Below are 13887 nucleotides of genomic sequence, written 5' to 3' on the forward strand. Positions count from 1 at the left end.
ACAATTAATGTGTTTTTTTTCTTTTCTGTTCTTACTTTAACGTCATAAAATACATCATTTGTTCAACAATCAATAATAATCAGATTCGATAGATATTTTAAAATAGTGGTTGTTATTTGTTTTATTGTTGGTCTTATATGTTCGTTACAATAATTGCAAGAAAGAACGAGAAGAATCTTTGGTCGACAAGATGAACTGATTTCACGAATTGGAGAATGAGGAAGATATCATTGCGCGGGTGTAATTACGGCCAATAAATATGATCGGAAGTCTGAAAGCATGCGCTTTTCCTTCATCGAGCAACATTCCTTCGATATATTTGAAGCAGCGCTTCCTAAAAATACGATTCGCTATTTATAACGAGGCGTTTCTCGCGATATGAGGATAGAAATTGAAAAAGAAGACCACTGACAGTCACATGACTTTTTACTTTCAGATTTGTAAAATTCTTTACGGTATTTATACGCAGAGAAGACAGCGTACAACTTTGTTTCGATATGTCAAAAAGAATGATGTATAAGTCGAGACAGAACTACAGCTACCGTTATGTAAAGGTAATAATTTCAAAGAAAATGATACGTTTCCATATATACATACATATGCCTACACTTAGACTTTATATTCACTTCTCTCAATGTACGAATATCTCGAATACGATTCCATAGACTTATAGGTAATATTGTGGCATAAATTATGAACGGATCTCACGGAATTTTAGCCAAATATAGTTTGCACTCTCTAACTATGTACATCGTGTTTAATGTTTGGTTAGGCGTAAAATGAAATCACATGCACCGATTTGCTATCAAGTCTTCATTTACATAGGAGAACCGTATCAGTCTTCATTTACATAGGAGATTTGCGCTTTTTCCCTCATTGTGCGTGTACAGTAGGTACATGGTGCAACAACCTATCTGCCTCGAAAGAACGATTTCTTAGCGATTTTTAAACTCCTATTCTATCGCTTAACGAATTTTACTTACTTATTTATACTAGAATAAAACTAATATGCGACATAACTACCTTCAACATAAGCGACAAATTACCTTCGAAAAAATTCGATGTTGATTGTGAGCAGGTTTGCTGAGAACCTTAGATAAGCCAGTGGCCCCTATTAAAGCGATTACCTTGTTAAAACATTGTCTCCATTGACATTAGATCGGTGTTACAAACCTATGTATATACACGTCCTACGTATTGTACGCGGTATAATATTCTTTAAATATCCTACATCCTTCCGAAAAGAATTTAAATCCAACAAGAAGAAAACAAAGAAGCATTAAATAAAATATAGTGCTTCGAATTAAAATATATTGATTCTATAAACTGTTACATAATGATTTACATTAAAACATTTGAATGTCGCTCTTTTGTAATTATTGTTTCTCGTGCGCAATATATCGCAAACAAATATATTATTTTCTTTATAATAATGGATCGAGCGAAACGATAAGAGTTATGAATTAACTTTATTATTGAAACACCGTAAACACTTTGAGAATCATAAAAATTCGATACTTTTTAAAGAATAGTCTATATATGCGTGTGTGTGTATAATGGGAGTAATAATGATATGAAAATTTGCTGGTTCATCTATCTAAGCTTCTCCGCATCTGTGTTGCATAAGTTATTTGTTTTGTCAAATCTCTCATGTCGTGTTTTCGAGGGACACAAAACTTGGACGTTCACTTCCGTCGGTTCTATTTTAGTGATACCTTTTTGCTATACATTCGACACATCATTGAGAATAATCTATCGAAGGATTTGTCTTCGAATTTTCCCGGAAAAAGAAGAGAGAGAGAAAAAGAGGGGATGAGGAAGAGTGGGATAAGAGGGGGATGAGAGAGAAAGAGGGGATGAGAAAAAGCAGGAAAAGAGGGGGAGAGTGAGTGAGCGAGAGGGAGAGAGAGAGAGAGAGGGTGGGGGAGAGAGAGAGAGAGAGAGAGAGAGAGAGATGGAGATGATATCTTACACAGTACTTCTATTATCGAATCGTGAATGTTATCGTTCGAGTTTCTTATCATAATCGTGATATCACCGTGTAGGGTAGATTACAAAAATTGTACCCTAAGTAAAGGACGATTCCAATATGATGAAGATAAGAAATAATTTATCCTTTCTCATCTTTCACTGATTTTTCATGTAGAAAAAAGAGAGAAGAGTGAAAGAAAAGAGAAGAAAGAGAAAGAGAAAGAGAGAGAGAGAGACAGAGAGAGAGAGAGAGAGAGAGAGAGAGAGAGAGGAAAAAGAGGAAGCACGTTGGTATCCGTATTTTCCTCGGAACATTTCTCATCGACGAGCAAACAATCGTATTAAACGTGACTCACTATTTGGCGCAGTCGATGAGCTGGTACTCGTTACTCCTCTCGAAGCTTTGCTGAACGCCTCGATCTTTCCATAATGTTTCGACGATTTCGTAGAACTCCTGAAAAGCAGGAAATGATATAGCATTAATAAAAGAATAAAAAAGAGAGAAGTGCCAGGTGTTATACTCTCGAGAACCAGAAAAATTGGCAAGTCTACATAGCAATGCCATAGGAGTATCTAGAAATTAGAGATCTTCATCGAACGAAATTAAATCCACATGGTCAACAACGCAAAAAATTTAGGATAAAAACAATTCGAGGTTTATTTATACTATCTTTATTAGTTTTTTATTATAGCGAGTTCTCTGAATTATCATTGCACATCCGAGTTATTGCCGAAAGGTTGTCCTACTTGTTTGTTTTTCCAACTTTCTATATTATTTTGCTATCTATCTTTGTCTCGAAAAAAAAAAATAATAAAAGAACAATTCGATATCTTACCATCGAATTTTATCTCTAATAAGAAACAATCTCTTTCGGCGCAATACATTCTCTTGAAGATGCAGTGGCATTGTAAAAACAAACACGTACGATAATATGCGAGGAACTAAAAATAAATATTTATTTGTCTGAATACCGAAATGATTCATATATACCTATTTTTTACCATATGTGACTAATAATAAAAGAAAGAAAGAAAGAAAGAAAGAAAGAGAGAGAGAGAGAGAGAGAGAGAGAGAGAGAATGAACATATACTTTGGAACTGTCCTACAACTTTCGTCATTTATCGTCGAGCCATGTAGTATCTCATGTTGCTAATAAGATATGTCGGGCTTAAAAGTTTTTAAGTAATTATTCTCTTTTATGTCTGAAGGCGGTTTTCAAGAAAAGACAGACATTGGCACGGCTTTCCGCAACAACTTGCTACTAGTACCAAAATACACTGAGATGTGATGAAAGGTTACTTTTGTTCGCAATTGAATTATGACAAAAAGCACATTATAACGCAAAAAACCTAGAGTATCGTCTGGTCTACATTTATTAGATTTATTCATCACTTATCATTAATTAACATCCATCAGGCGTTGTTATTGAATAATCACTGGCGCAAAATATCAATAGAAAAATCGACAAGAACAAGAAAGATAAATCATTAAGTTACGTGCGGCACCAAAGTGTGCAACAAATTACTTTCACGCTTTTCATTTTGGCTCTTCGTACGTATTTACCTACCTATTTTAGGAATAAGAAGAAGAAAAAGAAGATATATGAACGATCATTTAACGATTTTGACGATCTGGTTTGGATGATCTCATTTTCCTTCGCATTAGGTTATTATGATACAAATTTTAATTACGATAGGCTATTAAGATAACTCTTTGATTAGCAAGCAAACCAGTTCTACACATAAATTTTTATCTAGAAACCGGGAAAAGGAAAAATCAATTGACGAGGGAGAAATATACAAGTGAGAAGAAATAATTTGTCGTACTTATCTTTAAATCTAGCATTTATTTATTTATTCTGACGATTTGGATTTTCATACGTAATATTATTTTATGCAATGGATATGCGTTAGATATATGAAGATGCATTCGTAAGCGTTCATGCTCATAGTTTCCAAATATACGCCTGTATTAGTGTGTATGTGTGTCAGGATTGCATGCCACCGTAGTACAAGTATGTTTTAAATCGACCTGCCATGAGAAATAGAGAGGGAGAAAGAGAGATTCGACTTGGATACTACCTGATATAAACTTTCGTATCCTTGATAGGGTCTCTTCTAGATATTTGGAAGACCAGTTAACAGTGATAAATTAATAAAAAAAATCATCAAAGGCAAGAACGGATAAAGGGAAAGCGCTGTTACATGCATGATAAATTTAATTATGAGAATTACGAATATATCCTCGGATTGTTCCAAGTTTGCTTGTGTTTATAGCGATATATGTATAACATGTATTTCAAATATTCCGATCCAGTTTCATTTATTAAATCCTCCTTTTTCATCGGTCGACGACAACTTAATCGCATCAAAAAGAAAACTGCAAACACAAAAGCAAGTAAGTACTACTTCTACGAGAACTATTACCGCCTGTTGCTGTTCCTAAATGTACCATTGAAAATAATGCAATTATATCTTTAACATTTGAACATAAAACATTTTATTTTTAATAACGACCAAAGAAAAGTCGGTAAACAGAGACATTTCCATTAAATAGACTTCTGCCAAATCCAATAAGCTCACTGTCTTTTTACGACTGCTTGTGTGTATGTATACCTACTGTTTCTACCTCACATACACAAGTATACAATGTATAAAGTAAGTAAGCTATATACCAACGTATAAGAGCGCATCATTTAAAATTTATCTAAAATGTGAAGAAAGACAAATAAATAAATGTTTTTAAAAATGTTACTTAATCCGCATGAATCGTTGGTTCAGATATTTCTTTATTTCGCTGGTGATTTTCTAAGGTGATGATATTGAAAGGTAGCAATACATTTGTTAAATTAAAAATAAACAGTCATATAGGATAATCATAAATACAAAATACATATGTTCGAAGAGTTTCTGAGAATATAATCGAATCGAGTATAACTCGTTTCTTTTTCATTTTTATGTAAATAATTTTGTTAAGTCTATGTAAAAAATGTTCTTCGATAAAAAAGATTGCTACCGCCACTCCGTTACTAGACGATGTGAACTCGATAGAAAATTCGAAAAATTCATTTCGCGCGAATCCTGTATCCTGATAGACAAAGCCCTATCATCGTCGACGACGACGACAGCACAAAAACATGTGGGTGAACGTAAAGCACGCTATCGGTGAGAAGATTTAATTCAATTAATTTGAGTGTTTCGTTTACAATAGGACAAGGACATGTACAAACATTGTGCAACCATAAATAATAGTGTATGGTAATGCACATGTATATGCACTCATGTGCGTACCTTTTTATGAAAACTCATGTATATATTACGTAAGGTCATATACGAAATCGGCGGCCAACCGCTCATCTACAACTTTGAACATACGAGTATATGTATGTACATTCGAATACGTACCTTACATGTATAGGTAGGTAGGTATTATAGATATGTGCCACAACTCGTGGAGTGAATGACGCAAAATACGCGAATTATTTTGTAGCGACTTTATTTTAAGAGACACGTCGCATCGAATTCGTATCCGCTTTTGTTTTTAAATCCATAAAATCTATGCAAATTCTCTCTCTCTCTCTCTCTCTCTCTCTCTCTCTCTCTTTCTTGGGCAAAAAAGAAAGAAAAAAAATGCAAGAGATATTGATTTACCGCGAACTGGAAGTTTCCGTATCTCATGATTGAACGTTAATGCACAAAGAGAGACATAAGAATAGACTTGCATTCCAGTATTATTCTAATCAATCGTCCTTTCTATAAGATCTATGTCTGTCTACTATCGAAAGGGAGAAAGAGAGAGAGAGAGAGAGAGAGAGAGAGAGAGAGAGAGAGAGAGAGAGAGAGAGAGAGAGAGAGAGAGAGAGAGAGAGAGAGAAAGAGAGAAGAGGCTTAACAAACACACGCATGTACACACTCACTAAACACAAAAAACTACGAATTTTTTTCATGCTTTCGGTCAAATATCACATAAATGAAAATTGTGTACTGTGAGTCGATAGTTGACACACGTAAGTTTCAGTGCATGTTTTTCCAAAGAGGTGCGAAACACTTGTCCTGAATACGAAATGACCAAATGGACTAAATAAGCGCCCTCGTTACAATGAGGACATAATAAGTCTTGTAACACGTTTTTCGATAACAATTTAAACTAATCCCACCTATAAATTAGTTTTATTATTGTCCTAATTCTTTTCTACAGATTCCTGTTTAAAGTTATGCAATTCAACGTGATAAAACCAGCGTATAAGATATTACTTTCGAGACGATTATGTGATCTTATTGTAAGTTTATGAAATAACAACAATTATAAATATTTTTGTTTAAATATCACTTTAAATAATTTTTGTATGATACTTCAGAATATTTCCTATTTTTATTATTTATATATGTTAATTATCTTGTTAAGTGTAGAAAACATAGATACGTGACAAATTATATTTTGAAAGTGACATTACAAATGCAACGCTAAATGAAATCGTACATATAAAATCGTAGCTATCGAAGAATTTTCACAAGATATTTGTTGGTCTATTCAGAAGCGCATAGATATATTTTACATTTAATATAAGAGAACGTAATCGACATTGAGTATTATATGCAAATACGCGTAGAATATAGTGTAGCATATCCTAATGTGGTATCCTATACGAGTCATCAACATGTGTTGCTGTGTAAACACTGTAAACATTAATCATGTCAGGTAGTAGTTCTCAACGACTGCATATGTTCATTACCACACACGCGCGCGTATATTTGTATATGGTCAAAAATGTTCAAGAGAGTTTATTATCAAGCTCAGACATCGTATCAAGCACGTGTTTTCTGTTTCGTTCGATGACATCGAGAAAGCCTTTTGCATTCTTTCTCATCATTAAGAATGCTAATTGTCAATTAAATTTTTCATTAACTCACTCACCGCAGGATAATCAAAGTCTGGGGAAGACGAGACGTCCAGGATATAGTCGACTCTACTCTGATTTGCAGGATCCTCCAACGTCACGGGCGGCGTTAACGTGCTCATAGCACTGGTTATCGTCTGAAAAAATAAAAAAAACGGAAATAGTCTTCTTGATTTCATTTTCTAATCCCTTCGAAGCTCACTGAAATAAGTGGAGAAAAGATGCTTGTTAATGTAGTTATAGTAAATGATTTAATTCGATTCAAATCATATAAAAAGGCGGGTTTGTTAGCTTGAATAGGGCATAAATTAATATCATCGTTTACTCCGATCACGGCAAAATTTTGATGATAATTCGAGACGATGTAAGTTACTCGCATCATGAGACTCTAGATTGCCTTTCGTTTCGAAAAAAAATTGTCAGCTCAACTCACGTGTAATTAATAGAAGGCAAAAATAAAAAAGAAAATAAAGCTAAAAGACTAAAATTAAATGATCACACGCAATTCTAAGCTTTTCATCAACAATTAAATGTACGTAATAAAAAAAAAAAAATATTTAATATATAAGTAACTGACAAAATAAAATTCTTCAAGGAAGGAAACTTCGTGGGAAGTACGCTAGATGAGGTACTTGTATTTGTCCAGCGAATTACTGCTAATATTAGCTGTGAGCAACGTGTGGTCTTTTAACTCGTCTTCGACAAATACACTTTGAAGCTGGCATGTCACCTATATGTACAATCTCGCCCACGATGAACGACACACACAACGATAGATCCGTATTTAAGGACGTATATATGATTTTTGAGCAGAAAAAACTCTTTTTTTTATAAACATTATTTATAAGATTAAATCTTTCTTTATATGGTAGAATGTACTTTAAACATAAAATTAAAAATGTTTTTAATCAAAAATAATAAAAAATGGTGGAGAAAGAGACATTGGCGTAAACATATGTAAAAATGCGGTATCACGATAATTTCTATTAATATCTATGTGGGTGCGTAAAACAAAGAAACACAATTTAATCTTAAAATATAAGAAAAAAAGATGAGCTTCTTTCAAACCAGATAAATTAAAATCTTATTTCTATACAAAATAGCAGACTTTTTTATGCTTTTAAGGAGAAAGTCGCTGTCATTCTTATTAAAAAAGAAAAAAGTAAACATTTAAAAAAAGCCAGCTGGAGTGGATTCTTTAAATTTAATGCAGATAATACTATGAAAATTTCAAATTAATCAGTTTAGTAGTTTCTAGAAGAAATTGTACGAACCGATATCGAATTCACGAGAAAAACGTATTTAAAATTGTATTTATAATTATATATAATAAAATAATAATATAAAATGAATTGCATATATAAGGAGGTAACAATTATTTTTGGATACTTATAATGAGTCATTGATTTCAGAACCATATAATGAACCTTCATTTGCCAAAATGAAAGTCTCTTTTGTAACGTTCAGTGCAATTTTAATTGTTTTTATTACTCAATTGATATTTTTTGGAGCCGAAGTTCATACAAGATAATGAAAATTTTCACTAGTAGCTGTGTATTTGGATGTAAATTCACCAAGACAACAAGGCAACAAAATATCTTTACTTAGATCCTCACAGAGTGACCTTACTTTCTCCAAGACGTTTTTAAAGCTTCATATTCGTTCTTAATATTGTTTAATTGACCTTTAGCATTCGCGCGCTACTAACTGCACCATGATTCTGGGCCATGTAAATAGTAATAATGTTATAAATCTTCATTCATGAAACTATAACGGTAAAAAGTTAATTAACGTGGTATTATTTCATCTTCTTCTATTTTATCAGAAAATTCTTTGTAATTTATTATACATGAATTTTTATGCTCTATTGTCCATTCTTCATGCCCGACAGTTATTTTCAATTTTCCAATACTCGCAAATTTTATATATACATGTGCACATATAATTGCTGCAGTATTACAATTAAATAAAACGGTTCGAAACATTTAGAAATGGAAAAAAAAATTGGGGGATGGAATAATCGTCCGATTTGAAAGCGTTAACTATACTATTACTATTATCGCTGTAACTTAGCTAATTTTTCTTTTTTTTTTTTTTTTAATTTGTACATGAATATTTAGTTGAGTATTATTGAAACTAGACTCTTTCAGAAAATATAAAAAAAAGAAATTGATCTTTTTTCAGTCGAAAAGAATACACCCTTAAAGAAAGTCAAAATTTGAAAACTACGAGCACGATTGGTGCGGAAGTATGAGCATTTTTCAACATTTCCATCCGATATGTACCAAATTAATTAGAAATTTGTAATCACATCAATATTTTATATAAGCTCTAACTGCATGTTTCTCTACACTATTAATACTATATCCGCGAGCATATAATGTCATTTATATATATTTGGTTGATATACGAAAGTGGAAACAAGGTTACGTTTAACTATATGCTTCTAAATACAGACATGAAAGACAAATTAATGATAAAATGTTATGTGTTCGTTCGCGGATATTGCATTACGTAACGTTAATACAGAATCAAAAGTTCCTAAGTGATTTTTAAAATCAGTTATATTTTTTCGAGATTTAGGCTAATTTTTTCAAATTGTAAAACTACAAGCCTAAGAACTTGTGCTCCATCTTGTATAAGGCATGATATTCAATAGATAAATTCGTGCTTTGCATATCTATGCTTCGAAATGTTTGATGCCTATATAAAGAAAAAAAAAATGAAAAAACAGAAAAAACCTGTTGCTCTGAATAGTTCATTAAAATGGTACTACATATAATTTGTTACTCGAAAGAATTGACGTACGCAATGTTCATTAAATTAGATATATCCCAAAACGCAAAATATCATGATCCTAAAATAAAGATAAATATCACTGATTAACATGTCAATACTTCCCGTAAAGCGACTAAACCAATCAAAGTATAAGCTATGCGACACATGAGTACTTTTTATACTGCTGGTTATTGCAAATTAATACGAATGAATATTTTTTTTTAGTGTGTAATAATAATATTTGTATATATTTTTATACCATTTTAATTTATGTTTTTATAATATTGTAAGTTTTATAACAACTGTACGCTTTGCAGGATGCGTGATCCATGTCCACTGTCGAGCTTAAAAGTAAAAAAAAAATCGGATTGTGAAAGAATAAGAGAAATGCAAAAAAAAATCGAACAAACAGATTCTTACCAGTATTGCGTCCCTGATGTTCTTCTTTATGTCCTCAATTTTTTGCCGCTTCTCTCTGGAAAAAATAAAGGAAATGGATTATGAAGCAATTGATCAAAATATCAAAATATCAGAGGATAATATCAATAAAAACATAATCAAATTGAAGTAGCGAACTATCGTCATTAAGATACTCCATAGTTTTATCATGCGTGTTCTTCGACAAAGTATATACGTACGTATACATAAGTATACGACAGTTGATTTGACACAGCAATCTACTTTGCTTCGATTACTTACTTCACTGTAAGCACATACTAACAAAATTCTAATATACATCTCTTTCTTTCTTTCTTTCAAAATTTTTTTGCAGTATAAATACAACGTAACTTTTTACCAAATCATACCAATCTTCTTTTAGTCAAAAACGTAATTCGATTTATTTCACCGTTATATTACCACATGTTTCGTGGTGACTTCTTTTTCCGCTGTACGAGATTTAATACGATACAATATGTATCGTACGTGTATACATACATGCATACATACGTATAATCTCCATCGAAGACTCTTTGAAACATGATAAACCATCGGGAAAGATGAATAACGAATAAATTTTGTTTTTGATTAATACGAAAGATAATAAAGTTATAATTCCTACGACGATCGATCGCTTAATATTGCTAAAAAAGAAAAAAAAGAAAGAAAGGAAAGCAATGAGGCGCCTTTCAGACACAACGTTATCAGTTCCCCAAGCAGACAGAATTTACGACACACACGAGGCGGACCGTTTGTTTGCACGTCGTTTTCATCCTATCTAGTTGCTCTTGATTTTTTACGTACGTACATACGTATATATGTAATAAGAAACTCATTAGCGATAACGGTATTCGTTTCTTCTTTCTTTAACCTCCATATTTATTTTTATATCGCTATTCTGAAACGGAAATTGTTTCAAAAATCCTCGCAAAGGGAAATACAAAAAGTAACATTTTTTCTCCTCATTTGTTCGCTACATTAATATAAAAATGAAAGAGAGAAAGAGAGAGAGAGAGAGAGAGAGAGAGAGAGAGAGAGAGAGAGAGAGAGTAGGCCAACAAAGAAAATCGTCGAAAATCGAGACGAAAAGAAACGTGAAAGATTAACGATTCGAATTCGTATCAACCACGTGTTGATATTAGATTGACATTGCGGTTCAAACTGATTGCCGGAATGATTCATTTCGTACGAGTGCGTATTAATGAAAAAACAAGTGAAAACAAAAAAAGAAAATAAAAAAGAGTTAATTGAAAAAGCAACTCGTTACATTGCACATGCAAGACCACCTTGAAATAATGGTCTTTCGATCATTGGCATTAAATCCGAGAAAACTTACGCTTCGCTGAAACCGTTGACATGCAATATCCTCATCTGTTTGACGATTGTACTTTTCCCAGATTCTCCCGCTCCTGAAAAAAAACAACAATATCGAAATTTATCCGAAAAAAGAAAGAGAGAAAGAGAAAGAGAAGGAGAGAAAGAGCAAGCCATTTTATACAGTTCTTGCAGAATCTTTTTTGATCGATTACGAAAATAGAAATGTCGTGCATGCTTTCGAAATAAAATTATCGAACAAGAAGTAACAGCAATAAAGCTGAGTTTTCGATTACAGCGATCTTTTTCTACCGGAGTACAGTATCAACAGTAATTATATGCACGCGCTAGAAAAAACAATGCATTAACAGCTGTTGCTTTTCGGCTGCCAGTCATACACGGATAGACAATTCACTCACGTCAAATTAGAGTGACAATCTACATAAGTGAAGAATAGGAGGTAACGCCGACGTGTCGGTATTCTTAAATATCGCGATCAGTAGACACATTGGAAAGTGTCCGTGCACACGTACGCCTTTATGTTTTATGCATTTATTTTTCTACACGTGCCTATGACAGATGAGCTTGAAAGAGAAAAAAGAAACAAGAGAGAAAGAGGGGGAGAGGGGATGGGAGACAAAAAGATAGACAACAAAAAAGGTTAAAAACGAAAAGAGAAAGAAAATGGGATATACATGAAAGAGGTAGAAAAGTGAGTGAGACAGAAAGGAGGATGTGGAAGTTAATGAAAGCGTGAGTAAGAGAGATAGAGAAAGGTAGATGTAGGTAGGTAGGTAGGTAGGTAGGTAGGTAGGTAGGTAGGTAGGTAGGTAGGTAGGTATGTAGGTAGGTAGGTAGGTAGGTAGGTAGGTAGGTAGGTAGGTAGGTAGGTAGGTAGGTAGGTAGGTAGGTAGGTAGGTAGGTAGGTAGGTAGGTAGGTAGGTAGGTAGGTAGGTAGGTAGGTAGGTAGGTAGGTAGGTAGGTAGGTAGGTAGGTAGGTAGGTAGGTAGGTAGGTAGGTAGGTAGGTAGGTAGGTAGGTAGGTAGGTAGGTAGGTAGGTAGGTAGGTAGGTAGGTAGGTAGGTAGGTAGGTAGGTAGAAGGGAAGGAAGAGGGGGGAGTAGGGGGTGGGTGGGTAAGTAGGTAGGATGTGGGTGGGTGAGTAGGTAGGTAGGTAGAGAACATGAAAAAGGTACGACAGAAGCAGCGGTTGGGATATTCGTGGGTGCCGGCTTGTACGATAATCGATAAAATCGAATAACGCGCCGATGAACATTACGATAATGTTCGGCCTGTCTTCAATGAACGCGCGTTTCTTTGTCCAAAAGCAATAGCCGACCGTTCGGATTAATATTTTAAGTTATCTCGACAAATTTTCTCACATAAAGGATTATAGTTTTAAAAAAATATCTTGTAATTAGCAAGTAGAAGCTCTTATAAATCAATATTTATATCTAAGTTCACTCGCTGTTGAAATAGACACGCTTTTAAAAGACGCAAGACATTTTTATTTAAATCTGATTCAATTCCGAATATCCCGCCTTTTTTACAAGCTCATGGTGGAAGCAAATTGTTTTGTGAAAACGTGTCCCAAGTACATCCTCGAAAATATTTGTTATTTATTTTATATATTTTTTGCAATTAATTTCTGTTATCGTATTCTCCACGTTGTTAAGATGATCGAAAATCGGTGTTATGTCGATAATGTACAATATTTCTTGATCATAAAAATGGCGCCATTTTTTACCACATCTTGCACAAGTTTGTTCTCTCTTACGTGCATAGCGTTCAGATGTGAATCATTCGTTAATACGTAAGCATAAATAAAATGTGCAAAAAGCAATATATCATGAAAAACATAGACTTCATCAAATTTATAAACGCGTTCACGAATAAATTTAATTAAGCAGATGTCACGAATATCTCGACACAAACCTTCGAGATCGAAATAGACGAAAATAAACAAAGAAAAAATAAAAAGAGAATGCTTACCGAGTAAGAGGAGCCTGTGAGTAGCTCGATAGACTTGCTTGTCCTTCTGCAGTTGCCTGGTAATGGCATCCGAGCGTCTTTTCTGGTTCTTGCTATCATCCTGACTGGCCTTACTGCTTTGGCTGCCGAAGCACCCCATGACACACCACGAGAAAGACACACGTGACTCGCCCTTCTCGTTATTCCTTGCCACTTCTGCCGATCTTCCTTTTTTTCTTCTTATCGACAAGGAAAAGATCGACGCCACCCCTCCACCGAATAAAAAGAGTGCGCGCGCGCGCGTACTTCTACAGGACCGCTAGAACACACACGAGAATATGGCTACACCGGAGACGACGATACAACGGCGACCACAATGACGACCACGACGACAACGGCGGCGGTGGCGGTGACGGCGATGGTGACGACGACGACGACGACGACGACGACGACGACGGCGACGACGACGACGACGACGACGGCGACGGCGACGGCGACGACGACGACGACGGCGACGAC

General features: G+C 34.2%; 1 protein-coding gene across 3 annotated transcripts in view; it reads right to left on the reverse strand.

Annotated features, from left to right (window-relative positions):
* LOC124957388 (guanine nucleotide-binding protein G(s) subunit alpha) overlaps positions 1–13881 on the reverse strand; it is a 22092-nt gene extending 8211 nt beyond the window's left edge. For all 3 annotated transcript variants that reach the window (XR_007103515.1, XR_007103513.1, XM_047514392.1), the window contains exons 1-5: positions 13390–13881; positions 11422–11494; positions 10068–10122; positions 6887–7006; positions 2328–2425 (exon numbers count right to left, since the gene is read on the reverse strand). Coding sequence is in view for 1 of the 3 variants with exons in the window: in XM_047514392.1 (XP_047370348.1) it covers positions 2328–2425; positions 6887–7006; positions 10068–10122; positions 11422–11494; positions 13390–13528 (485 nt within the window). In the remaining 2 variants the exon portion in view is untranslated. The remainder of the gene's footprint in view (positions 1–2327; positions 2426–6886; positions 7007–10067; positions 10123–11421; positions 11495–13389) is intronic.
* Positions 13882–13887: the final 6 nt, after the last annotated feature.

Source organism: Vespa velutina, chromosome 1, assembly GCF_912470025.1.
Source record: "Vespa velutina chromosome 1, iVesVel2.1, whole genome shotgun sequence".
NCBI classification, from domain to species: Eukaryota; Metazoa; Arthropoda; class Insecta; order Hymenoptera; family Vespidae; genus Vespa; species Vespa velutina.